We start from the raw sequence: 26,418 nt of genomic DNA, 5'->3' as shown, positions 1-26,418 counted from the left end.
AAGAAGAAAAATTACGCAATTCATCCATCTTCCTCCCGCATACAACCAACGCGACACTTCCCCAACGAACGTTTAATCGTCACGAAAAATATTCCAAAACTAAAGAAAAGAAACCTATTGAAATATCTCACCGCAGAAAGAGAAGCAACATCCATTCAACAAATATCCGCCATTTTCCTCCAATGGGTCAGAATACTGAAGAAGAAAAAAAAAAAAAATACTACACACAAAAATAATGAAAATTCTGAGAAGAGAAAGGAAGGATATTATTCAAGAAGGCATCGAAAGGCGGCAAACGTCCACCAGACAACCCCGCCGAAATTCCATTGATCGCGAAACACGAGTCTATATATTTCGAGGCGAGCTTAATTGCTCTCAAAATGCCCTCGTTACAGAGACCTCTGAAATCTAGTTCAATGGTTTTTGGCTGTGTGATCGTTGTAGGGGAGGGTGGAATAAAACTTGGGGCCGAGAAAAGCGCGGGAAAGAGCGAAAAGGGCGTGGTCAGGGAGGGTGATTCTTTCTTCTTTCTTTTCTTTTTTTTGTTCCCTTTTGGAAATACGGGGCGGATAATCTTTGGTACTCGAGTATTCGTGCGTGGCGGGGTCCGATTGATTCGTCTGCAGAGGATGAATCGCGAACGCATTTGACCGTGTACTCGAATGAATTGCGATACGTCAGCTAAAAGTGTATACCGGGTGTTTGAGAAAAAGGGAAAAGATAGCTAGTAATATCGATCCATAGTTTGGAAGATATTGTATAGTTAATTGTAATATTTGTGCTTGATAGAGAGATATATAGGGTGTAACAGAGTATGGATGAAAATTGAAATTTCGAAGATTCGAAGAAGAATTCGTGGAAAATGTGTTGAACGTAATTTTTGAAAATGTGTACAGGAATAGATATATAGAGTTGAAAGTTGAAATTTATTATGTAAATGTATGCAACAGGGGAATCAAGTGTAGAAATTTTCATTTATGAAAATTTAATTTCGATAAAAGTTGTAGAAATATTAATATGTAGCCAAGTAAGAAAAACAGAACGAATAATGGAGAAAAAAGAAGTGGAATTTACGTGGAAATTTTATGTGATCTTAGAAAATTTCAGAATAGGTAAGAAAATGAGAAGATAACGTCGGAGGATTTTATGTGAAAATTTTACGTGTTATATGATATATATGATTCAAGTTATTTTGGATGTTAGAGAAAATATTTTTTTTTTTTTTTTTTACTTATCTCTAAGGTAATTGAAAAATTTTGTGAAAATATTGGGTAATATTATTATGGAGAAAAGTAAAACCGATTAAAAAATTGTTAATTGCGAAATATCAAAACGTTGATGTTTACATTCAGAGGATGTATTTATTTTTTTAATTCGACGGAATCAGGGCAAAGAGATTAAAACTGATTAAATTAGAGCTTTTGAATAAAGTAGTTTGAGATTTAAATATTTACTTGACCTTCGGGAAATTTTAAAACTTTTGGTACTTCTCTCGCTCGAGATCACACGACTAACATTGATACATTCCGTCTAATTCCACGACGAGTGGGTATGCAGCAGCCAACATGTCAATGTTTCGTGTTAAACTAAACACATCAAGCATCGAAACTCGTCAAATATTGACTAGCGCCCTCTGACCTTTCTACACGTTTCCACGATCAAAAGTCGATCGATGGATCATCATTTTTGAACATCTAAGTTTATTTAACGTAAAAATATATCGAACGTTATTAACAATTTAACGTTTAATCGAATTCATCCAATTGAATCCACGTATTAATTTGTTGATTAACAATTATATCCATTAACACAATCATCATAATTATCTAACCACTTCCAATATCATCTATACAATGTATTTTTAAAAAAATTTGTATCAAGTTTAATTTACATTGAAGTTGATTAAAAATATATTGGAATAATCTTCCATCAATTTAATCTATTCATGTCATCTTCACCATTCATTCTTCCATTAAAAATTAAAACTAAATTTTATTGGATAAAAAGTTTGCCATATTTTCTTCCAATTTTTCACCTTTATATATATAATACTCGCCGTTTCCATTTTTCAAAGTAAGAAGAACGGGGCAAATTTTAATCCGCGATAGTGCGGCGAAGAATTCGCATCACGTTGAAACATTTTCTCCACGGTTCGAGGATTCACTGCAGTTAACTGCAATTGCCGTGTCGTTGCGCAGACCCCTTCGTCTCGCAATCGAAAAGGTAAATACTTGATAAAATTCCCGCCACAACGCGTTTCGACAAAAATGCTCGAGCCGAAAAACAATCCTCGGCCGAATAAAGCAACTGTGTTTCGTCAAAAAACGCCATCTATCGACGCGACTGTGCGTCCAATTAGATAATCCACCGAAAGATCGAACCAATTTTCGAAAAATTTTCCTTTCCTCTTTTCCTTCTTTTTCGATATTGCGATTTTTTTATCGGAGTATTAGAAATGATGAAGTGTTAACATAGGCAAAGCAAGAATTTTCTTAATAATTCTTGAAATTATCTATGATCTCTATTTCTAAGAAATATGTTCTTTTCTTGATAAATTTTACTTTTAAAATATAAGGAGTAATGGGACAAGTTTAGATTTTATTGTTCACGAGAAATTTTTGAGAGATTTTAAAGATTGTAGTCAGGAATATTTAATAAATCGATTTAAGAAAAATTATGATATTTTATTTAAATATATTGACGAATGGAATAACTGGGATAATAAAATTTTGTTGGAAAATTTTCACAAGATTTTACAAGAGAGGATATTATTTTAAATGTTTTTAAATTCTCCTAGGGGAATATTTTATGCGGAAAAATTCAGCTGTGATGTGTGGAGTAAGTGGTTCAATGTTAGTTTTAGCAGAACAGAATAAAATAAATATTCTTCGTATATAAAATTGCAGATGTGGAAAATACATAGTAAATGCGTATAATATTATTTTTTTATGAAAAGAAAAACGAGAATATTCTGCATATCGAAATTGAATCGAATTGAATATCCAATACGTGTTAAATGTTTCTTTTTTTCTTTTTTTTTTCAATGAAAAAATTGAACGAGATTTATTTTTGCAATAAAATAAAATTTACCGAAAATGTATCTTGTATCGTGTGATATTTCTAATGAAAAAAAACGAATGAAAATAATATTCTAATGGGAAATTACGTAAATATAAAAGCTTTTATAATTAATAATTAATATCCCGTTTTGATCTAGATACAAATCCATTTAGATACAATAGAATTTACGTGTAATAATTTTGATATATTGTAACGGAGTATTATTTATATTTATTTGTGAAAAAAATAGTTATTTATTTATTCTATTATTTTCAGTTTGATCATTATACGAATTGTGAAAAAAAGAATACAACATATCTTTCTATTTCTACGAAACTTTATTTTAAAAGCGTATAAAATACTTTTTGCTTGAAATGGAAAGCACGCGTCTCAAATTAAAAATTTGATTAAAAAATGAAGAAAAATATGTCATCTCTCATTTTTTACCATACGAATAAAAAATTTCATATCACTGGATGTTTGCGCACAAGAGAAAAATAAAAACAAAGAAAAATGTAAGAGGAAGAAAATTTTCTTTCAAATTAGGAAAAAAAATTGTCGAAGATAATCGAATTTCCTATATTTCAATCTCCATATTCATTTTCATCGAAATATTTTAAAAGATCAATTAACTTTCGATCTATTAACCCCAATATTTCAATTCGTAGAATAATTCGAATAATAGATTTATACACGCAAAGAAATTTTTTTACCCTCAAATCCTCATTTTTACAATCAGAATTTATTTCCGATATTCTTACGAATTTTTAATTTTTCAACTCCATCCTAGAAATAAGTACATTTTTTTTCTCTTCACCGTTTCTTATCCATTTTTCACACGTAGAATAAACCCATCTGTCGATCATCTCGTACTCGTATCTCGAAATTCGATCAGGAATTAATCAAATTCGCGTGTAAATTCATTCCGAGAAAAAAAAAATCAAATCTTCAAACTTCATTTCCACGTGGCTCTAAATAAAAAAAAAGAAGTTTCACTCCACGTTAAAATTCTCGTTACCCCTCCCCCCCCTCTCCTCGATAACAATTTTCACCTTTCAGAAGATTTTTCTTCTCCCCTATCCCACCCATGTAACTATTTTACATTACCCTAGGATATGGCTTCTTCGAGTTGCATAAAAAAAAAAAAAAAAAAAAAAGAAGAAGAAAAAAAACCCTATATCACCACACCGTGAATATTCCATTGGAGAGGAAATTCAAACGAGATTGCCATGGGAAATGCCCTTCAAAACTTAATATCGATGCTTTCAACCGAGATTTTCTTTTTCACCGCAATTTAACGCAAGCTCTCCCCTCCCCCTCCTCCCCTCCCCCCGCGGAAGAAAGCCCGACGAAACGAAAAACGTTGGGATTTTTTTAAAATGTCCCTTAAAATGTCTCGCGAGCGAAACGAATCGGTGGAAAACTTCTTCCGTTCCGGGTGTTTTCACGTGTCAACGGGATTCCAACCACTTTGGAAAGCTTCTCGATCGCTTCTGCCCGGTATTTATACACCGCCACTTGGCAAGAAATCTTCCAATATCACGGTTAACGCTATCCTTTCCCCCTCCTCTCTCTCTCTCTCTCTCTCTCTCTCCGGCTCGCGTGCAGCCCAATTAAAAGTTTCACCGATAACGGTGCACACCGGGTGACTTGGAAACACTGATCCGGCCAAACTTTTACTACGGCCGATGAAAACGATAGTTTTGAGCCGAGTGAAAAGCGTGCGAATCATTATTAAACTGCGGGATTCTGCTTTCGCGCTTTCGTCGTTTTATCGTTTATTTGATTTTCCAACTCTTTTTACGGAAGGGGAAGGGGAGCGAGAAGAGTGATGGAAAGTTAAATGGAAATTAAGGGAGAATTGGAGAGTGGGGAGAGTGGAGGATTAGATTTTTTTTTTTTTCTAGAAATAATTTTTTTAAATCACCGAACTCGAAAATTGGAAAATTGCAAGGTTGAGAAAGGTCGAGGATCGGAATTTCGAAATGTATCTCTGTAATTTGAAAAGAGAGAATTTGAGGGAAATGGAAAAATTAGAAATTGGAAAGGAGCAAAGTTGTGAGGATCGAGGGTTAAGAGAGTTGAGAATAATTTTGAAGTTATCATCGTTCTCAGGCATAACTTGAAAAGTAGAATTTAAAGTTATAAGAATTTGAAGCAAACTTTTGAACAACAACATAACGAAATCGATTACGGGGGAATATATTACTGCGAGGGACAAACTCGCTGACCAATTCTATTGTTTGATCAATTAAAATGATGATCTTGAAACCTTGCGCACAAACGTTTCGTTGCAAGATTAATTGGGATTGCGCCATATTGTGGCGAACCGCGGTCATGCATGCCAACATACGGCATTCAAATATTCCTAATTAAATAGCATCGTTATTTTTTCGATTATCTCTGCCGCACAATTAATATTTCAACGAAATTATTACATATACGTATCTTCTAGCAAAGATTTAATCATATAATCAATTATAATTACATAATAATTGAAATAATTAATTACGTACATCTATATGCGTATATATTTATCAAAAAACAAATAAAATTATTATACGTACTCTAGTTTCTGGCAGAAATTTGATTATCGTTATTTGCCTAACCTAATACATATATATCGAGCAATTTTCAACAAAATAATTAATTAAACATGTCTAACTAAACGTAGGTTAGGTCAAAAGATAAATGAAATCACAATGTAAATGAAACTTGAATTGTTTCTACGTAAAAGTTAATTCACACTGTTCATGAAAGTCCCTAGAAATTCATAGTTTCCTCACGTGCGAGAACAAGGCTATGCTCGATTTGAACGAGATGAATTGCGAAGTTAGTGTATTCGTTTAACTTGTAGAGAATACGGTGTCACAAAAGGAAAGTTACAGCGTACAAGAACTATTGTTGTATCTGTACAATATCCCCTAGGGACTTTAAACGGAAGGTTATCACGAGGTTAAAATTTAATGTTGTAGCAAGTAACAACGTGAATGAATAAAGAGGTTGGAACAGAAGATTTTGCGTAATTAAAATTAATAAACACACATAAGCAAATGAATTTATAATAAAATTAATTATCTTCTAATGTTAAGATTAGGTTATGACCAGATTGTGACTAGGTTAAGTTCATACGTCGCGAAGAAACTAATATTTTAACGTTAAAGAGAGAATTGAAACGTCTTTCCAAACTCCAAACTCAAATATTTCCAAAATGTATAACTTAAAATTGGAAAGAAGTTTTAAAATAATCTCAAAGAGCCTGCATTCTTTTTCTTTTTTAAAATATTTTTTTCTCCGAAGAAACATAACCTCTTTTTAACTATTTTTTCTCTCTTTAACACGTAATATTAATATCCAATTAATATCCAATACCAATCATTTTCTTCTGCTGTAATTAATATTTATGCAAATATAAGGGATTCGCTTGTATAATTAATTAATTAATTATGTTTTGTTCAACTGTCATTGTTTCATTTACCGAATAAATTGAATGCATCGTTTGAATTGAATCTACGCTTAATTAAAAACAAGATTTCACTTTAAACGTGCTAATTTTTTTTCACGAACGTTATAAAATAAGTTTTATTCGATCCTTATTTTCGATAAATTGATGAAAAACACAACTTTTCTAATGATCTTTTTGTCAATGAATTTGTCTATTTTTAGATTGGCTCTATCAAAAACAATCAATCATATTCTTCTCAAAGAATTTCTTCTGTTTTTTATTATTTGACTTGAAAATAAATTTTGGAATTTTTAGATCGTTTTGAATGAAGAACATAAATCACATATCATACAAATCATGTCCTGTAACTGATCCTAAGGTAACTGTATCACTGTGATTGTGTATAACCCGTGATGAAACTACTTGCAATGCTAAGAGACACGTCGAAATATATCTTCGTTAAGACACAGCTTACACTATGGCTTACATTCAGACACCTTAATCATATAATCCTGACTGTGTATAATAAGGAAAGACAAAGAAAGATAGAAAACAAAGAGAGAAGAGATTTCTACTCAAATCTGCTAGTGAATTTGTCAGTAAAACCAACTGTACAACTGTTGTGGTACACCCATGAAGCATGTCAAAACAAGATACAAGACCCAAACATGATAGCAAAATGGTATTAGAGTTGCAGGATATAACTTTAAAATCAATGGCTCTCTTGAGTACTACTTACTTTCTTAACACACTATATTTCTTGATACTGACTAGGGTATTCTTCTAACCTAAAAATAAATCAACATTTTTGTTTTAGCAATGTTGCAACCTTAAAATAATAATTTTCCAATCTTTTTCCACACATGACCTCTTTTCATAGTATTTTTATATAAATCTACAACAATCTCTTTTTCTTGCCATAATTGAACACACTTTTAATGAACTAATAATAAAAGTGAATAAAAATCCAGAATAGAAATTAAGGAGAAATATCAAAGAATCTATCATAGCAAATATAAAGTAGTTAATATATGTACACGACGATATTAGAAAATTTTTCACAGAGGATTTGAATTTTTCTCTCGAGGATCAGGAACCTATAGCTTAGAAATCCATGGATTACAAGATGTGTTTTCATGTTAGGTCAGTGTTGGTGAGAATCGTATTTCGTGCAAATCTCTCTGGTGACCAGTATAGAAAGGCTAGCACAATGCTGGAAATTGTATACAATATCAGACGATGAAAGCCTTAAAATCTTCGAAAATGAATATACACAATTTTATACACTATATATTTTTCTAGAAAATATATATGATTTTAGAAGAATAAACGAAAAAAGATGTATCTTTAAAATTGTGTTATATCAAAAAAAAACAATCTAACTAGATATTAATATCTGATGAATCAATTCAAATGTATCGAGTAACATGTCTCGTTTCCAATTTACGATTCTCGATTTTTCTCACTCAACAACTTGTAAAATATGGCGATCATGAACAAAGTTTTATTGCTATAGATAATTTAACAGCATCGAAGATCTAATAAAAATAAAGAACGTATAATAGGATCATAAAATTGTATCAAAAGAATGTCGAAGAAGATAAGATGTGCAAAGAAGATAAATGCATTTTCGAGATGTTTTATTCTTGTTCTAAGAGAAGAAGAATATTTTTTATTTATAATGAAGGTACTCTTAAGTTCTGACAAAGTAATAAATATCTCGAGTTGAGAATTTATATTTATGGAATAATTAATAAACGGATGGAAACGTTGCTATTAATTCGTAAATTATTACTTTCTTTAATGAAACAATAGTTTCATGATACTTAAAAGTAAAAATTTTCTGAGATATATGAATAATTTGTAAACTTTTTCAATCCTGATATTTTTAAAAAACGAATCATCGAACGCGAAAACATCTCCATTTCCCTTTTTTGAAATGAAACAAATAAAACAAACACGAAAAATAAAAACGATGCAATTTTATTTTGTAAAAGAATTTCTATTTTTATTTCTGTTTAACGAGAGAAACCAAAGTTTCTAAAAATAGAAAGAATCTTATTCCTTTCTAAAAAGCGAGTAGAAAAACGCAATGCAATACGAATAAAATTTCGATATAAAAAGAAATCTCATTCCTCGAAAGAAACATTACAATCACGAAAGAATTCCCATTCTTTTTTTTCTTTTTTTGTCATCTCAACTATAGAAATTTGAAAATGATAAAAAATAAATAAATACGGAAATGGATAGAAACATGTAGATGATATTCCACCCACCAAAGATTTCAAAATGAAAATTGAAAGGTACATGAGGATGCACCATGACACAAGGAAACGCGCAAAAGAACAAGTAGAAGCGGATCGTGTATTGTCAGACACGTCCTGCAACCCATACAACACAGGCTATACCTCGGTCTGTCTGAGAAACAGGGGAAATGCTAGGGTAAAGGGGAAATAGATCGTCTATTGTCAGACACACGTTGCATTATAAGGCAACAGAAACTATAGGTCTCTTTGGAATTTTCTCTGTACAAGTATGTCCCTTTCAAAGAAGAATTAACGTTTGAAAAGAAATTGTGTTGAAATTTCATAATGTAATTCCTATCCAATATTATCTAAATTTGCAATGGATTTATATTTTCTTTCCTGAAAATTTTTCAATCGTAAGAGAACAACACAATTGTTTCTAATCTCCAGTAACAATTTTCTCTTTTGCAAAATGATCTCAAAATGTTGAGATTAAAATAATTTTTTGAATAGAATATATTGTTTTTTTGAATGTGAGAGAAATGTTTTTACATATACTTAAAATGATATGGAAAAAAGTAAAAGTTCCACATTTTGCTCGACAGAAAGGAATTTGTTTGAAATTATATGGAGAAAATCTGTAAATTACATTCAGAATGCTCGAAACGTGGAAAGTTCGTTAAAGTTCGCGAAGCTCGAGTGGTTCCTCGTTTCAGAGTTGGGAAACTGGAAAGTTACAAGAATACCAATCATGAGAGTATGGATATAGATATTTCTAATGCTTTTACTTTTCACGATTAATTTACATCGAGATGGCGTACAAATATCTTCCGTACGAAATGGATTCAAAAGAATCTTCCGCGAGCATTAATATCTTATTTCAAGAGAATCAAGTTTGCAATCTCGAATTTCAATTTGAAATTCTACCCTCCGACTTCTATTAAAATCAATCGCACGATGTACCAGCATATAACCGCAGTGTATATCCCTTAAAGCTATCCATCAATCACTCTTTCTATTTTTAACCCGTCACCCAACCCACTCAGATTCTCAGAAAGAAATGGACTATTGCTAGAAGTCGAAACCGCATCGATCTAAAAATAAACCTGCAAAGTTTTACAGACGATGTCACTGAAATGTCACTCCGAGAATCCTGATTCAAAGATTCGACTCTCGACTTCTCAACAAAAATTGGAATTAAAATATTCCAATAATTTTCAAAACGAAGAGGATCCATGGATCTTTACATTTTTTTTTCCAATCGATCTCAACGCGATCTCTTTTCCAAGAAAAAGATTTATGCAATTGGATTTGTTTTCTTTGAAATATTTCCTCCTCTTCCAAAAACTTTTCAATTTATGATGAACTTTTAAGCAAGAAAAATCACGTTGATCCAAAAATAAACTTTCAGATTTTTCTCAAATCCTCAAGATGCTATTACAGAATTATGATTCATGCAATCTATCCCCCCCCCCCTTTTCCGTGGCTCACTTTTCCTCTCTAACTTTTCAACTACTACACAAATCGAGAAATATAAACCAGCTACCATTTTCCCTAATTTCTTCGAACCTCGTTTCCTTTCCCCAAAACCCCAAATCTCTCTCTCTCTCTCTCTCGTTGAACTTCTAAAGATTCCTTCCACGACAACCGAAAAAGGAAAAGAAGAAGAAGAAAAAAAAATAAAACAAAGTCAACTCAAAACTTTCTCCAATCTAAAAATTCCTCCTTCTCTAAAGCCCCATTTCCAACAAGAAATTCATCTTAACAAGAATCCAAAGAAAAAAAAAAAAAAAATAAATCAATCAATCACTGCTCCTTCCAAAGAATCCCCTATTTCCAAACAATCCAATCATCGTAGCCCCAACAATTCCACTACGTTATAATTATACCTGAAACGACAACGCCTTATTTTCCCCCCCGTTCGATTCGAGCAGGCCTTCTCATTATCGATTTCCATTGCTCCCGAAACAGATGACGAGCACCGCGCCAACAGCGAGCACGGAATAGGCCTATCGACGATTTTCCACGACAATAGGGGGGAGGAGGCCTAGCTGGCCTGGCCACGAGGAGGCAACGTCACGTTTCTCACGCTCCCTCTCTCTCTCTCTCTCTCTCTCCCTCCCTCTTCTCTCTCCTCTTCTCTGAGCTTAATTGCTGGCGAAAAAGAGAGAGAGAGAGAGAGAACAAGGTCAAAGGGCGCGTTTTCAACGTGGATCGCGCCACCTAGCCGGAGGAGATCGAGGGACAGGATAACTTGTTGCGTCGATCGTCGAAGAACGAGAGGTGGAAGAGAAAGGAACACGCATTCTGCGCCCCGCCGATGAAGAGGAATCGGTGGTGTATTCCTTTGGTTTCTCGTGGAGCATTGGTCGGGGAATCGATTAAAGAAAGTGATTTGGATAGCTTGGATTGGTGAGAAGCTTCGACTTCGAAGGGAGGGATTGTTGGATCGTATTGGAGGTGAGTAGACGGGGTGTTTATGAGGGCGTTTATGAGGAAAGGGGTGGATGCGCAATTTTTTTTCTATAACGATACAGTAAAGGAATAATGTGTAATAATGTTTTACGATTATCTTGAAGTGATTGGCGTGAAATTTAAATTATGTAAATTGGGTTCCGTAAAAATATCTTATTTAATAAATAGATGGAAAGGAATATTAGTGTGACGAGGAATAATAAATTTTCAAATTGGTTGAAATATGTATTTGTAATGAATGGGATGAATTATGCAAATATGAAAATTAATGAAAAATTTGTGAAAAAATCGCGAAAATGGGAATCGTGTAAAAAAATACGTTGTACGAAAAGAAATGTAGATGTATTCTATTTGAAGAAGATTCGGAAAACATTGAAGAAATGTTTTTTGAAGAGAATAAGGTAAAGTTAAAGAATTAAATGTAATGTTAAAAAAATAAATATAAATTATTTTTTAATCTTTTTGTCAACAAATTAAAAGTTACAGGAAATTTTTCGATCTTGAAAAATCCTGATGTTGTAAAGAAATTTTATATTTTATTTTATATTTGCAAAACGATTTAAAAACGATTTAATCACATCAATCATACAATAGAAACGATTAAAACAGAAATATAAGAATCCATCCTGTACGTTGGAAATAACTGTAGAAGATAGAAATCAAGTCTGATCATTTCTTGCTTCTCAATTTCACATTTTCATCCGCCATTGAGTAATTAATCTTCTGTTTTGGAACCTTATTATTCGATTTGGCTAAACTTTTAAACTCACAAATCATCCGTTCTCATAGAAATGTAACAAAGAAGGAAACTTTTGCATAAACCTAATTGGAGATTTTCCAAGAAGAAGCAAGAACGCTTTAAGAATGTACACAATTATCAAAGTTATGAAAGAGTAGTATAGATTCACCTTGATCTCGATATTATGGAAAAAAAAAAACTCTCTTAATATATAAATAATTTAACAACTTTTAAATTAGAAAATTTTCAAAGCTTAATTTCCAAATATATAATATCTTGTGAAATTTATAATTATAATTAATACTACTTATAATGAACTCTCTTCAAATATTTCATCAAATATTATCTGCTACTTTATATAAAAGTACCACAACAAGTATAAGATTATTTATTCCGAACAAAGTAAATTTATGAATTCAGAATTATTAACTATTTTTTATTTTCTATTTTATTCTCTTCTTCTTTTTCTATATTTTAATATTTTATTTAAAATTATTGATCGACTCGTCAAACGATAAATTTTCAAATTACATCCTCTTCCACCCTCTCCCCATTTGTATCCACGCATATCTATACAGCGTATTTATTTCAATTTGCATATTCTATTTGCATATTCGTTGCCATTTCGATTTATCATTTCGGATTTAATCATTTCCCTATGTATTTCTGCAAACAACATCATATTACGTACACTATTCCCTTATTATTTATAAATATTCGTTTCTCTTCTGCATTTTGCATAAAAATCCGGATTTACGAATTAATTGATTCCATTCCTCGTAATGAAACTTTTCTTTTCTTCTCTCGTTATTAAAATTCTTACCGTCCATTCTTCGTATTCGACTTTCTATGAATAATACACTCCACCTTTCTATCTTCGTTTCGACAAATTATTTGTCGAAAAATAATAATCCCTTATTAATCGATAATAATCCATTTCCCTTCTTGAATCGAATTTCTAATTTCCAAATACTTATTAACTTGATTTTCCACCATCAAAATTGCTTGATAATTTATAATTCGACAATAAACTAATCTCATCTTCAACTCACAAATTAACAAATCGTAATAACCCCTTTTTCTCGCTCACATTGGCAAATTAAAGTGAAAAGGATTACTCGTGTAAAACTTCCTTTTTGATTTCGCTTCAAAGTCACCCCTTTCACGAGAATTTGTTCCACGGCTAAGCACTTTTAACTCGAACTTTAATTCGCGATGTCTAACCAATTTTCTGGACAAAGATGGAGGATGGATGCTCGCGTGTGCGTCTATTCAAACGCTCCCTCACTTAAAGGGTAGGGTGAACTATCCTTTCCTATCCAAAGGCGCGTTTCCAACAGTTGCACTGAACACGTTGATCCTCCCACGTTTCACGCGAATTAGTTGGAAATTGTTCGCCACACGGGAGGGGATTGATCGAGTTGGGGAGGGTGAATTGTTCGAGAATTTATCGGATATTGTTGGATTTCGATCGGGAAGAAATTAAGATTGTAAAAGTAAATGGAGATTGTAGGGAATAGATTGAATTTGTTTGAGAGGAAATCGATCAACAGGCAAACTCTGTGAAGCTTAAGTTTTGTTCATAATTTTTTTTTTTTCTTTCTTTTTAAGTTTGTCCTGCAGAGAAAATAACTTTCCTTTGTTGGAAAATATTTTACAGTTACAAAAGTTCTTTCGTGCTTTTTTCTTGATATCCATCAAATATATGGAACAATTTGAGACTTTCCTTAAGAATATTTGGAACGGTAGGGCGGGAAATTTAAATAGCGTTCTTCTCGCTTTCTGCTTTTCTCTCTCTCTCTCTCTCTCTTTCTCTCGCTTTACAAATGTATCGGTGCTAAGTTGATACGGTTAAAGAATTTAAATCGCCTAATTTGCACTCTGTTAAGGAAGACTTTATTTGCAATTAAGAAACAAGTGTAATGGCTCGTCTATTTTCGAGTAGATAACGAGAGAACGATAAAGTTTCTCGGATAGAGACGTATTAAACGCTGGAAGAAGGTGCCAAATGACTTTTGTAATGTTATTTCGCGAGTAGCAATCTTCTTATCGACTTATTATGTAGTATTAAGATAATGATGATTTACATTATTATTTTTTTTTTTGTATAATAAAACAATTTCAACAAGGAAGAAGAGATTGAATAATGAAAATTATCATTACTTGATGTTGAAATTTTGAACAGATATTGTGTTGCGTCGAATTTTAATTAAAATGTTATCACCTTTCATTGTCGCAATCGAAATAAAAATATCCATTTTAAAATCCACTTCATCAATCAAAATTTAGAATATTAAAATTTTTATTTCGAGTATTTCTGTTGAAATACATTTTCGAATCATATACAAACCTTCTACGCTATTCTATCTTTTCAACCGCGATAAAAATTATAAAATTCAATGTTTGTTCACTTAAGACGAAACTTAACTGCGAAGATTAAAGTTCCATTCCATTCGAAACACATCGATCGATTTCTCCAGATTAATCCGATTATTTATTTGTCCTTGTTTCAACAAATAGATAATTCGAATTGCAACTTCCGCTTAAACGAATTCCAATAAGCATACGTAAGAAATTTAATCGATTCATTTCAAGTCGAGAAGTCAGAAACATCGAACGTCTCGAAATATTTATTTAGACGGATAAACTCGTTCTAGATATTTATTAAAAGAAAAACAAAATCGTTAAAAGGATTGGCGTAATTGATTCGATATGCAAAGAAATTCGAACGCGTTTCTCTCCTTCTCTTCTTTTTACTCTCGTTTTGCCTCGTAACAAACGATCGCGACTCGTTGTTTCGAATTGGATCGATCGTAGCTGCCCATTACTCAACATTGGTAATCCATTAAGGAAAACTTCGACGATCGACGGTGATTGTACGAAAGGAGAGAAAAAGTGGAAGATAAAAACGAGATAAAAATAAGATAAAAATAACTTTCGTAACTTTGAAATAATGCTATAATATAATTGTCAATTATATTAAATGATCTTATCGTAAACACGAGTGAAGAAAAAGGTGTAAAATTAATCCTTAGAATAATCGAGAATTAGAAATCAATGGAAGACGTACGATTATTCTTTTTTTTTTTTTTTTTTTTAATTAATCGATTCTACTAAAAGATTTTGCTTTATTTCTCAAAAAATTATGGCTACTTTTTTTTGACCATATTTAGTCATTTTGTATAAACACACGTCCTCTCCATTTATATTTATCGATCGACAATTTTGTTAACGGAGGTTGTATTTCCGTTTGATGAACAACAGAATGGAAAATCGATATAGGGTATATACAGAGGGAATCGATACAACATTTCGAACATCAATCCCGTTTCAACGAGAATTGCATCACTTGTGACACAACGATCGTAGAAATCATGGTCATTATAACCGGTTGCATTGCCAACGCTTTGAAATTTGAATTTAATGGATATATTTAGTTTATTAAACCCGTATATAATTGTATCGATTATATTATATCAGTTATAAAGCAATTTTAATTATTAATGATCCTGTGCTTTATCCTCCATTAACAGCTGTGATCTGGAATTATTTGTGGTTACGTTGTTGTCAAGCTTGTTTTTTGCCTCTTTTAATTTTTTATGGGATTATCATAATTAATTGCAAAATGATTATCCATTTTTGATTTACGCAGAGTATTTTATAGATTATTTCCTATTTTTCCATTTTTATTATTTATTAATATTAAAACGAGGAATAAAACTTTTTCCCGACATACCATTTAATTTTTCATTACATTTTTAAGCTGATTACATTATCTAAGAAATTATTCAATATTTCCTTCTCTTCGTTTGTTTCATATCCTCTTAAATGATTATTGTACAATTAATTTAACTTGAAAAAAATAAATAAATAATCAATTTTCCTCTTTTACAAATCTCCATAACTATACATAATTATTTGAAAACATTCTATACGAATATTTCTTCTTTTGATTCGAATGAAATGTACACGTGATAATTTTGAAAACAGAAACAAAAAAAAAAAGAGGACAAGTGCTCTCCACTCATTCAAAAATTCCTCGCCCCTATATCAAGCCGTGTCTCTCTCGCCGAGCAAACAAACGGACGGGGGAAAAAAAAGAAACTGGCCAAAAAAAAAAAAAAAAAATAAATACCGAAAGACACAAAGAAGGAAACAAATAACACGGATGGAATTTTTGCAGTTTCAGGTCGGCCTTCGGAGTGAAGGAACGCAGAAATGCCTGTGGGTGGACGGGTCGCAGGGAAAGTTGGGATTTACAGCTCCCATTATAATGGTAATGTAAACAGGGATATTACACCGTTACGTATTACGCGCACGTACAACTCGCCCTGCACGCTCTCGCCCTTATTTACGTTCGATCGAAAGGTAAATAGTTCGATTTATTCGCATATTCGATAGTGGCGACCAGTGTGACCATCAAACAGAAGTGAAAAAATTCTTCGATGGATTTCGTGATGGATAAGAATCAACTATCTATCCATCTCACGATTTTTGCTCGATCTTTTTTGATTTACTTTTTCGTTCGATATATCGATTTTTTTCTAATTTTTAATAATCTGGTTGATGGGCGAATTACAAATATTTTTTCGAAACGATACGTACATGTGTAAATTTATACAAGAGTAGTGATTGATAAGAATCAACTATCTCACGATTTTTGCTCGATCTTTTTTGATTTACTTTTTCGTTCGATATATCGATTTTTTTCTAATTTTTAATAATCTGGTTGATGAGCGAATTACAAATATTTTTTCGAAACGATACGTACATGTGTAAATTTATACAAGAGTAGTGATTGATAAGAATCAACTATCTCACGATTTTTGCTCGATCTTTTTTGATTTACTTTTTCGTTCGATATATCGATTGTTTTTTCTGATATTCTAATTTTTAATAATCGTGTTGATGGGCGAATTACAAATATTTTTTCGAAACGATACGTACATGTGTAAATTTATACAAGAGTAGTGATTGATAAGAATCAACTATCTCACGATTTTTGCTCGATCTTTTTTGATTTACTTTTTTGTTCGATATATGGATTGTTTTTTCTGATATTCTAATTTTTAATAATCGTGTTGATGGGCGAATTACAAATATTTTTTCGAGGTAATCGATACGTACAGGTTGTAAATTATACGAGAGTAAATGATCGATCGAATGTTTTTGGGTGGTTTGAATTATTTTCGCACGGAGCATTCATAGTAGAAATGATTGAATCGGGATATTCATGTACGTGGATTTATTTTTAGCTGAATTTTCATTTAAAAATTCTTGTAAAATGGGGTTATTATATTAATTTTTCCCTTCTTTTGAATTTCACGAATTAGTATTAATATTAATTTACCTTTTCCTGATTTAGGCTTTCGATTTAATTTTTCTAAAATTCGGATCTGATCGTTTAACGGTTACATTTTTTTATTATTTTGATTATTTTTCTTTTAATACAAATTATCACTTGTTTTAAATGATCGATAATAATTGACAATGGAATAAAATTTGATGGATGGATATTGATCCATCAAATTTCGAACTTCGAAATAACGATATTTCAGATGCACGAGCTTGATAATATTCCAATTTAAAAAAGAGTAAAAAGAGTTGCACAATTTATGTGAAAATTAGAAAAAAAAAGGGAATAAATTTTAATAAATTTCCAAAATATAGTTAAATAAATATCTATCTCTAAATTTGTTATTAACTTCTTTGTACGAATATGCGATAATGTCGAAATCGTTACAAAAAAAAATTATTATTAAAATAGATAACAAGATAGTTTGTTGGGCGATGTGCATAATTAAAACAATTCTTTATATCGTTTGCCTTCTTTTAATATCTTTCACGTACAGCTTGCGAAGCAAAAGTAATTTAATTATTAATTAAAAACTTATCGTATAACGAGAAAAATCTTTAAAATCTTTAGAAGCATGAAAACGAAATACCTTTGTAATAAAAAGAAATACCTTATCTATAGTAATCGACGAATAAATTTTTATTCATTATAATTCTCTCTTTTTTTTACGTCATCTCGTTTAGAAAATTTCAAAAATTTATGAAATTAATTAATTTTCTTTGTGGAAATTTGCGAAATTTCAACGACAGATTGAAATAATATAACGCACGAGGAATAAATACAAAATTGTGCATTAGTTTCGTTTGGTGAATAATGTTGCATTATATAATTATACCTCTAGAATACCTTCGAGTCAAACATACAACTAAAGAGTAGAATTTCTATGACGTCATTTTAAAGTGTTTACACTTGACCCACATATACCTCTTAAACTCACAAGAGGATGATTTCGAGATCATTGTTGCATCTCTATTTTTTTGATCTCTGCACCGTTCATCTTCTCTCATTTTTAAAATAAAAAAAGTAATAAAGAAGTATCGTTAATTCAATCTTAATTTGAGAGAAAAGCAAAATTTGGATATATCACAATTGTTATTAATCATTTTGATTAATAAATAAAAAAAAATTCAAAATCATCTTTCGATAATATCTTGCAATAATTATTTTTCGAAAGACAATAATCATTAATCATCACAGATTATCGTCAGAAAAATATGTTTGAACAAAATTAATAATAGATATCTAATATCTAAAACAATAAAAGTTTTCGATTCATATTCAGATAGATGTATGAAAAGGAGAATTTCAGAACATCACTCGTATCAATAAAAATAAAACTTCGACACGAGTATTCGAAATATCAACTGAAACTTCAACAAGTATTATATAATCCCTAATATCGATCCCCGAAGCTTTACACCGAATAACAGTAACAAGTAACAAGTAACCGACATAAAGCTTTCTCCAACGCTATTTCACCGTGTCCAAAACTTCATAATACGAAGTTTAAACACACAAGTTATGTACAACTTCGACAACTTTGATCTAAATATTATCGACCATATTCCATTCAACCTATCGTCTCTTTCAATCCCATCAATTCTCGATCGAGAAATATCGGTTCAAATAAAAATTGATCGATGTTTGATATTATTCGTTCGAACACGGTAATTCTGTCTAGACATTCGATGTTAATGTCATCGGTCAGACGATGATTGCGAACTATTGAATTGTTGACTTGATACGCAAATTGTTCCAAAATTTTTCCATTTTCAAACTTTCGAGAGAAAATAAATATATTCTTTCTTGTTCTATGCAAAATATAATTTGAATAAATTCATCATATATTCGAAATGCAAATCAGATTAAATTACCCATAAATTTTTCTACCAATCTGTCACCCGTAAATGGTCGAGCTATCCATCACATCTCCCAAACTCACAAGGGAAAATAAATTCTCCTCTCTCCTTCTCCACAATCTAAAAAATAGATCGCGCACAATCCTACATATATTATATATACATTTCTGTATACCTAAATTTTAAATCAAACTAAAATATCCACGAACTTTTCTGTCACGATATATACGATCGATACCTTCCAAACTCACAAGAGAAAATAGATTCTTTTCACATAACTTAAAGAATAAATAGCGCACAATTCTATATAAATCCATATTTTCGTATACCTAAATTTAAAATCTTTCCACATAACCTAAAAATAAATCGCACACAATGTTATATGAATCTACATTTCCATATACCCAAATTACCTATACCAAACTCACAAGATAAAATAGATTCTTTCCACATAACCTCAAAAATAAATAGCGCACAATCCTATATGAATCTACATTTCCATATACCCAAATTACCTACCAAACTCACAAGATAAAATAGATTCTTTCCACATAACCTCAAAAATAAATAACGCACAATTCTATATGAATCTACATTTCCATATACCCAAATTACCTACCAAACTCACAAGATAAAATAGATTCTTTCCATATAACCTCAAAAATAAATAGCGCACAATCCTGTATAAATCCATATTTTCGTATACCTAAATTTAAAATCTTTTCACATAAGCTAAAAACAAATCGCACGCAATCCTATATGAATCCATATTTTCGTATATACAAAATTTAAAATACTTGGATTACCTATATTTCCTAAATTTAAAATAAACAAAAATTTTTCCGATTTTTTCGACACATCCACCACACTCGTCCCCCTGACGAAATCCCAGTGCAAGGTGTCGGGTACAAGATAAATCCAGCATGCTTTCAGGGAAAGGCTACAGTGGTATTAACGAAGAGATCATGTGGATCAGCATCGGAATGGGGATCACCATCGCGGTACTGATCACCATCGCGCTTTGCTACATCGCCCGCGAGAAATGCCGGAAGCGGCACGAGGGCTACTACGCCTCCTGACGAACACTTCCGCCACCCTCGTGGGCGTCCTGGTCCTTCTCACCGTCGGCGCCCGGCGTCTTTTTCAGCCCGACCACGTCGAGAGGCAAGCCGAGGGCGTACTACATCACCGTATAACGCCGAAACCCGGTGACTAATGGCTCCCCTTTACCTCGATCGAGCTGACGTTCAACCAAGGAATCGACCTTTGTCCCATTTTTCCCTCCTATCTTCTTTCTCCGTGATTTTTCTCTTCTCTCTTTCCTCCTTTTTTGCTTTACATACGTACACGGTGGCTCGCTAAAATATTTGAACAATGTCTCCAAGGAAATTTGTTTAATTTTGAAAATTCTGAAATTTGAAGGAAAATTTGTGTGCACGTATAATATAATATAGAGAGGAAATTTTTTTTTTTTTGGAAAATTTGTCGAAGGGTGATCAAAACAATCTCTAAAATTTATTTGATTTGGAAGTTTTCTTGCAATAATGAACATTGAGTGATTTAAAATTTTGCTCCATCTTTTGTTCGTTATATTTAAAAAAAAAGAAAAAAAAATTAGAATTTCGAAGATCGACTTCGTATCTTTAGAAGAAAAAGAAAAATTGCCCCGTGTAATGCACAATACTCATGAAGTTCCATTAAGGAATAAATAATTGATCATTGATCATTTTAATTATTAAAAAGAAAATGTTGAAGCACTTTAGCGAACCGCTATGCGTCCGTACGTTTTCAACGAGCATCAGGTACTATCCACCGATTTTTCGAATTATCGTCGAATTCGAGGAGTCGACCGATGATTTATGGACCGTGAAGAGTAATCGACCGAACGAGTTGAATCGCAGGAACCCTCGGATAATTCCAGTTGATCGATTGGATAATTAACTGAATTTTGCTGGTATTACTGTTACAGGCAGGCTCTTAAGGAATTTTACGTTAAAAACTTTTTTTTTTTTTTTTGAGGTGATTTTATTACGAGGAGAAAAGAGTTTTTTAATGGATAAAACTGAAATATCCGATATTGGAACGATATTAATTTTGTATATTATACGACTTAGTTCGTTATTTTTATTAAAAATGAAGTTAAGGAGATTATTGTGTGTATAGAAAAAATGAATACGATTTTTATTGAATTATTAATTCGAAATTTTGCGTATCATTTAATTGGTATCATTCAATTCTGAACGAGTAAAATTGTTTCGTAGAGGGTTATTAATTTCGAGGTATTTAATTTTCTCATAGACTCATTGATATTAAGGGTGATTGAAAGTAAATTATTCGAAATAGCATTCTCGAAATCGTTCGAATAATAATAATTATCGTAATTAACTTATTCAAAGATTATTCCAACTTCACTACTTCTTCGCCAATATTTGGATTAGAAACTAATCTAATAATAGGTTAAACAACAATTTCATTAAAATTTTTATACAATTTTAGAAATCAAATTTTCTAGGAGATTTCTTCCAACAAAAAATCATTTCTCATTTTTGTTCATTTCATTTCCTAACTAACTGTACGTGATTATATATTTTCCAAGCAATAAAAGCTTCCATTCTATTTCGAATACAATAGAGTCAATCGGATAAAGAGAAACTTGGATTAATCAAGGTACCGTTTTAATAAGAAAATGCGTTAAATCGCGCTGAAAATGGCGCCATTCGAACGCACGATTTGCATTAAAATTGTTCAACTAATGAAAGGACGTTTCGCTCGATTAAACTCTCGTTTAAACTATCTGCTATCTACTATCTGTGAAAGAAATTAGAACAAAAAAAAAAATATCGTGAAATAATCGTATTTTCACAATTTATCAATTTATCAATTAATAATGTTATCAATGATTGGACAAATTATAGCTTACTCATAGCTCGTTTCTTAAAATTTTACAATAATATTTGGCACGAAACAAGATAATTAGATCAACTAATTTTCACAATTTCTTTTTTCAAAATTGATTACAGTCATTTACAATTTAAAATTTCGTTAATAAGAAAGTCTAAATTTTTTTTTTCATATATCAACAATTTAATTTCGTCGTAAAAAGTTTTAACCAATGTTTGCTTCTCAAGCAAATATAAATTATTCATTGTCGTTTTACGAACGATTTAATGTAATCGAATCGAATTCCGTTTCAAAATTTCTCGTGTTAATCCGCGAAAATGTTCTCACAAATGAAGGCTAAACAATCAGGTTATTTTCTCATCTCATCCGCTTCCGTGCTTTCGCGAAACAATTCAATTTTCCGTATGACGTCTCGCCAGTGCCATTCTCAGGACGACATGGCAGCCATCGTCGACGCGTGCGAGAAATTTCCATCGTGCGATTCAAGGTTAGAATAAAGTTTGGCGATAAATTCCCAAGTTTCGTTTTTGGACACCGTACGCGTCAATTTTTAAACAAACCACGTTTGGCAAGCAACGCGACAGTCGAATTTATGAGTGAGAATTCCCTGCCAAGCAACGATTTTCGCTCCAGCGATAATATCGTTTTCTGGTTCTTTTATTCAAATTCTCTGTTTCAGCTTCGGTGAATATTAAAATTCGTCACAATATATCGCGGACGATTTGTCGTTAACCCATTCGGGACAATATGCGCGTCGAGTGAAGAAATAGGTTATGTTGTTAAAGCAAAAAAAAAAAAGAAAAGAATGCTTATATTTTACGAAGGAGTATTTGACTCTCTTTTAAAACATTCTTTGAGGATGGCCTGTTATAACCTATTTCTATGATATCGAGAGGTATTCCATCTTTATTTGATCGTCATAAACTATATACTTGGCCTAATAGATGAAATATAACTTGGAAACGTAAGAAAGTAAATTCCACTAGAAACGAGGAAAATAATAAGAAACGTTAAGAAAGGAAGTATTGGAAAATATTTGAATTGCTACAAACATTCTCGACTAATAAATTGGCTTTAACAAACTGACGATACGAGTAAATAGAGAATTTTACATGATAAATGATTCGACGTAACCATGTCAAATTACATTTCCTAGCATCTTGAATTCAAATTCTAGTTGTAACAACAAAGTTTGCACGACGTTTCCTACCTTTGAAGATGCATTATGCATAACGTGTACCATCTGTATGCAAAATATGGGCCAAATCAGTGAATGCATCTTGGATTTTCTCTCGTGAGTTTTTTTTTTTTTTTTTTTTTTCATAAAAATCCCAAGAATATAGGGATTCTGCTATTTTCCCCTATTGAATTAGAAATCTTTCCCTCTGCTTCTTATCTATTCTTCTCTTTCGCTCGCAAATCGACACGATGATCGATCCATTGTTGAACAAATTTTTTTTATCGATTAAAAATGAAAAGTAAAAGGGATTAAAGGAATGTTCCACTTATCAGGTAATCTTTATTTCTTAGAAGAATATTTCAACTTTTTCTATAGCATTGTTAGGTTAATTTTGAGTTGGATTTACTTTCAAACTTATATCTATTAAATATCTACTGCCAAAAACATTATGAATTTACCAATTTACCAACCTATTTAATTATTCTTATTATTACAAGTATCTTTTAACAATTATCAGACAATAATAAAGTCAAACTGTGACATTAACACCTTACAGTTGTTTTGTACAACAAAGTAACAGTGCAAATTTACAGTGTTAGGTTAATCCTATGAGTATCTTCCGGTGTAAGAGGATTAAAATGGCGATCGATCATCGGTGTTACGAGATTTAAAAGCATATACGAATTGATATCTACTTTGGACACTGGTGTGTCTAAATGTTTACGAGTAATTGAAAGGAAGGTAATGGAAAATATTTTTTAATGGAACGAAAAACGAGAATTTTAGGAAACACGTAGAAACGAAATATAATTTCAATTTTAAGATAATATCCTCATTGGTAACAATGGCTTCGAGTAATGTAAAATTTATAAAATCTCGAGAATTGTTTGTTATTAATTAAAAAACTTGAATAATGGTCAGTGAAAGAGAGATAATTGCACGCACAAATCACTCTCATCCGTTCCTCCAATCACGTTTCTCTGATTGAAGATTGGACGTGAGATAGATTATATATTGTTAAAAAAAAATTTTTCGATAATTAAAATTTTCTTTTAATTTATATATATATATATATATAAAATATATTTGAATTAACGTTTATGTTTCAGAGTAGAAAAACTATGATACAATTTCTTTTATGTCCAATCTCCAATTGTAAAACGCAATTTTCGATTTAATAATTGAAGTTGAGGTAAAATTAGCGAATAAGATATTGCACGTGAAATTATTATCTTCGTACGATTCAGGATTCCCTCGTATACCACTCTCAACCTATGAAAATTTATTAGATATTAGATATCAATAATCGTAATTGGGAATATTCTGATTCCACAAGAGAATCGAGGAACGGATGAAACTTGATTAATCGACACGAATATATTTGATAATTAATGAGATACGATGGAGAGAACAAATTTTGCAAACAAAGTATATGCGCCTGAACGATTTTGAACGATTATTCGATTTTTTTAATACAACAACTACAATCTATTAAAAGTGAATTTCAAAATTTCAAAATTCGAAATATATAAATGTTAATGTAATTTTGATTCTGAGAGAATAAAAAAGTTGATAAAAATATCGATTTATTAAGTTCCGTAAAGCAATTTAAGTTCACGTTAGATAAAACAAGACGAGAGTATCTTTATCTTTGCCACGCTTCATCTAACAGAACTTCAATCGCTTGTATCTTTAATAAATAAGCTTCAATTGATATTTTCGCATATCGATTTTTATGTTTATTTTAGCTATTCAAACCGACTATTCAAAAATATATCAAATATCTTGATAATATTCGGTTAATTACCAGGGGAAAAAATATTATTGTGTTATACGATATAAAAATCAAGAGAAGAAAAATAATAAAATTCAAATTGAAGAAATTCCAAGTTGAATCAGTGAAAAAGATCAGTTAAAGTAAGTTTCTTTTAACATCCAAATAGAAAAATGACGGAACATTAAATCAGAATGGTGCAGCCGTGCTCTTACACATAACAAACTTGTAAATAAATACGGGGAGAAACGCATATAAAACGTAAAAAGACATAAGTCGGTGTATCGCATTACTAACGAGATATTAGACGGCGCACGCGTGTATCTGTATGTAATACGCAGGTTGAGAGTCTACTAAATCGTCCTGTTTTACCACGAACATCTGCGAAAGCGTTCATTAATTTCACCAAGAACAGAGAGCCATCCTCGTTTAATTCGATCTCATTATTATCAAGCACCGGCATCAGATTCCGGCCGGAAATAACGGTTCTTGCGATAGAAAATGGCGAAATTCTAGCAATTTAAGTAAGTTATGCAAGGTTTTAATCACACGATTGATACAAAAGAATCTTTGTAAATTTTTGTTTTTAAAATTTAATGAAAGTGAAATGATTATTTCGTGATAATTGTTATACTAATACTTTTTAATGTGTAATCGAGAAAAAAGAATATTTTGTTGAAAAAAAAAAGAGAGAGAAATCTAATTTCAGGATTTTACATATGATCGTTCTTTTATTTTTCAATTTTTTTCTTTTAAATTTCTTGAATTTCCATTGCTTTAACACGTTATTTTAGATTTTTCTTCTCATTCTTTGAATTTAATGAATAGTAATGGTGCTACGTTGAGAGAAATTAATGAAAATCTGTTTAAGAAATATTTCTTAGTGATATTTCAATTATTGTGTTCTGAAATAATGTCTGATCTAAACTATCGTCAAATCACGAAACATCGATCTATAACAAATTGAGATTTTGTCTCTGAAAATTATTTTTCATTCTCTATTATTGGTGAATAATTTCTAAAGTGTTGTAATCGAAATATGAAGTTTCTCTAATGTAAATTTTTAATGAAAATGATCTTAGCATTTAAGAAAAAAAACTTGCCAATCTATTGATCTCATATAATTTTAAAGTATTGTTTCCTCTACCAATCTACAATCCTTAACATATAAATAAAATGTATGGACAATTCGTGTTATATAGTCCACATATGAATGAAAGTATATGCTATAAAATAATTACTTTTTAGAAAATAATAGAAAAATATAATGATATACTTGATGCTCTCAAAATGACATAATGTAACATAGATTGTCTACAAATGTCTACAAATACATATAACAAATAGTATTTGTAGACAATAAAATTACAAAAACATTTTTAA

General features: G+C 31.3%; 1 protein-coding gene across 2 annotated transcripts in view; it reads left to right on the top strand.

Annotated features, from left to right (window-relative positions):
- LOC100867141 (uncharacterized) overlaps positions 1-21,592 on the top strand; it is a 35,019-nt gene extending 13,427 nt beyond the window's left edge. For both annotated transcript variants that reach the window (XM_086903321.1, XM_086903310.1), the window contains exons 2-4: positions 10,723-11,211; positions 16,149-16,241; positions 20,114-21,592. In XM_086903321.1, the coding sequence (XP_086759447.1) occupies positions 16,184-16,241; positions 20,114-20,259 (204 nt within the window). In that variant the 5' untranslated portion in view covers positions 10,723-11,211; positions 16,149-16,183 and the 3' untranslated portion in view covers positions 20,260-21,592. The remainder of the gene's footprint in view (positions 1-10,722; positions 11,212-16,148; positions 16,242-20,113) is intronic.
- The last annotated feature ends 4,826 nt before the right edge of the window (positions 21,593-26,418 follow it).

This window comes from Apis florea, unplaced genomic scaffold, assembly GCF_048593485.1.
Source record: "Apis florea isolate Af1SG1 unplaced genomic scaffold, ASM4859348v1 contig_1615_pilon, whole genome shotgun sequence".
Classification (NCBI taxonomy): Eukaryota; Metazoa; Arthropoda; class Insecta; order Hymenoptera; family Apidae; genus Apis; species Apis florea.
Note: the sequence above shows the minus strand (reverse complement) of the source record. Positions and strands in the feature narration are given on the sequence as shown.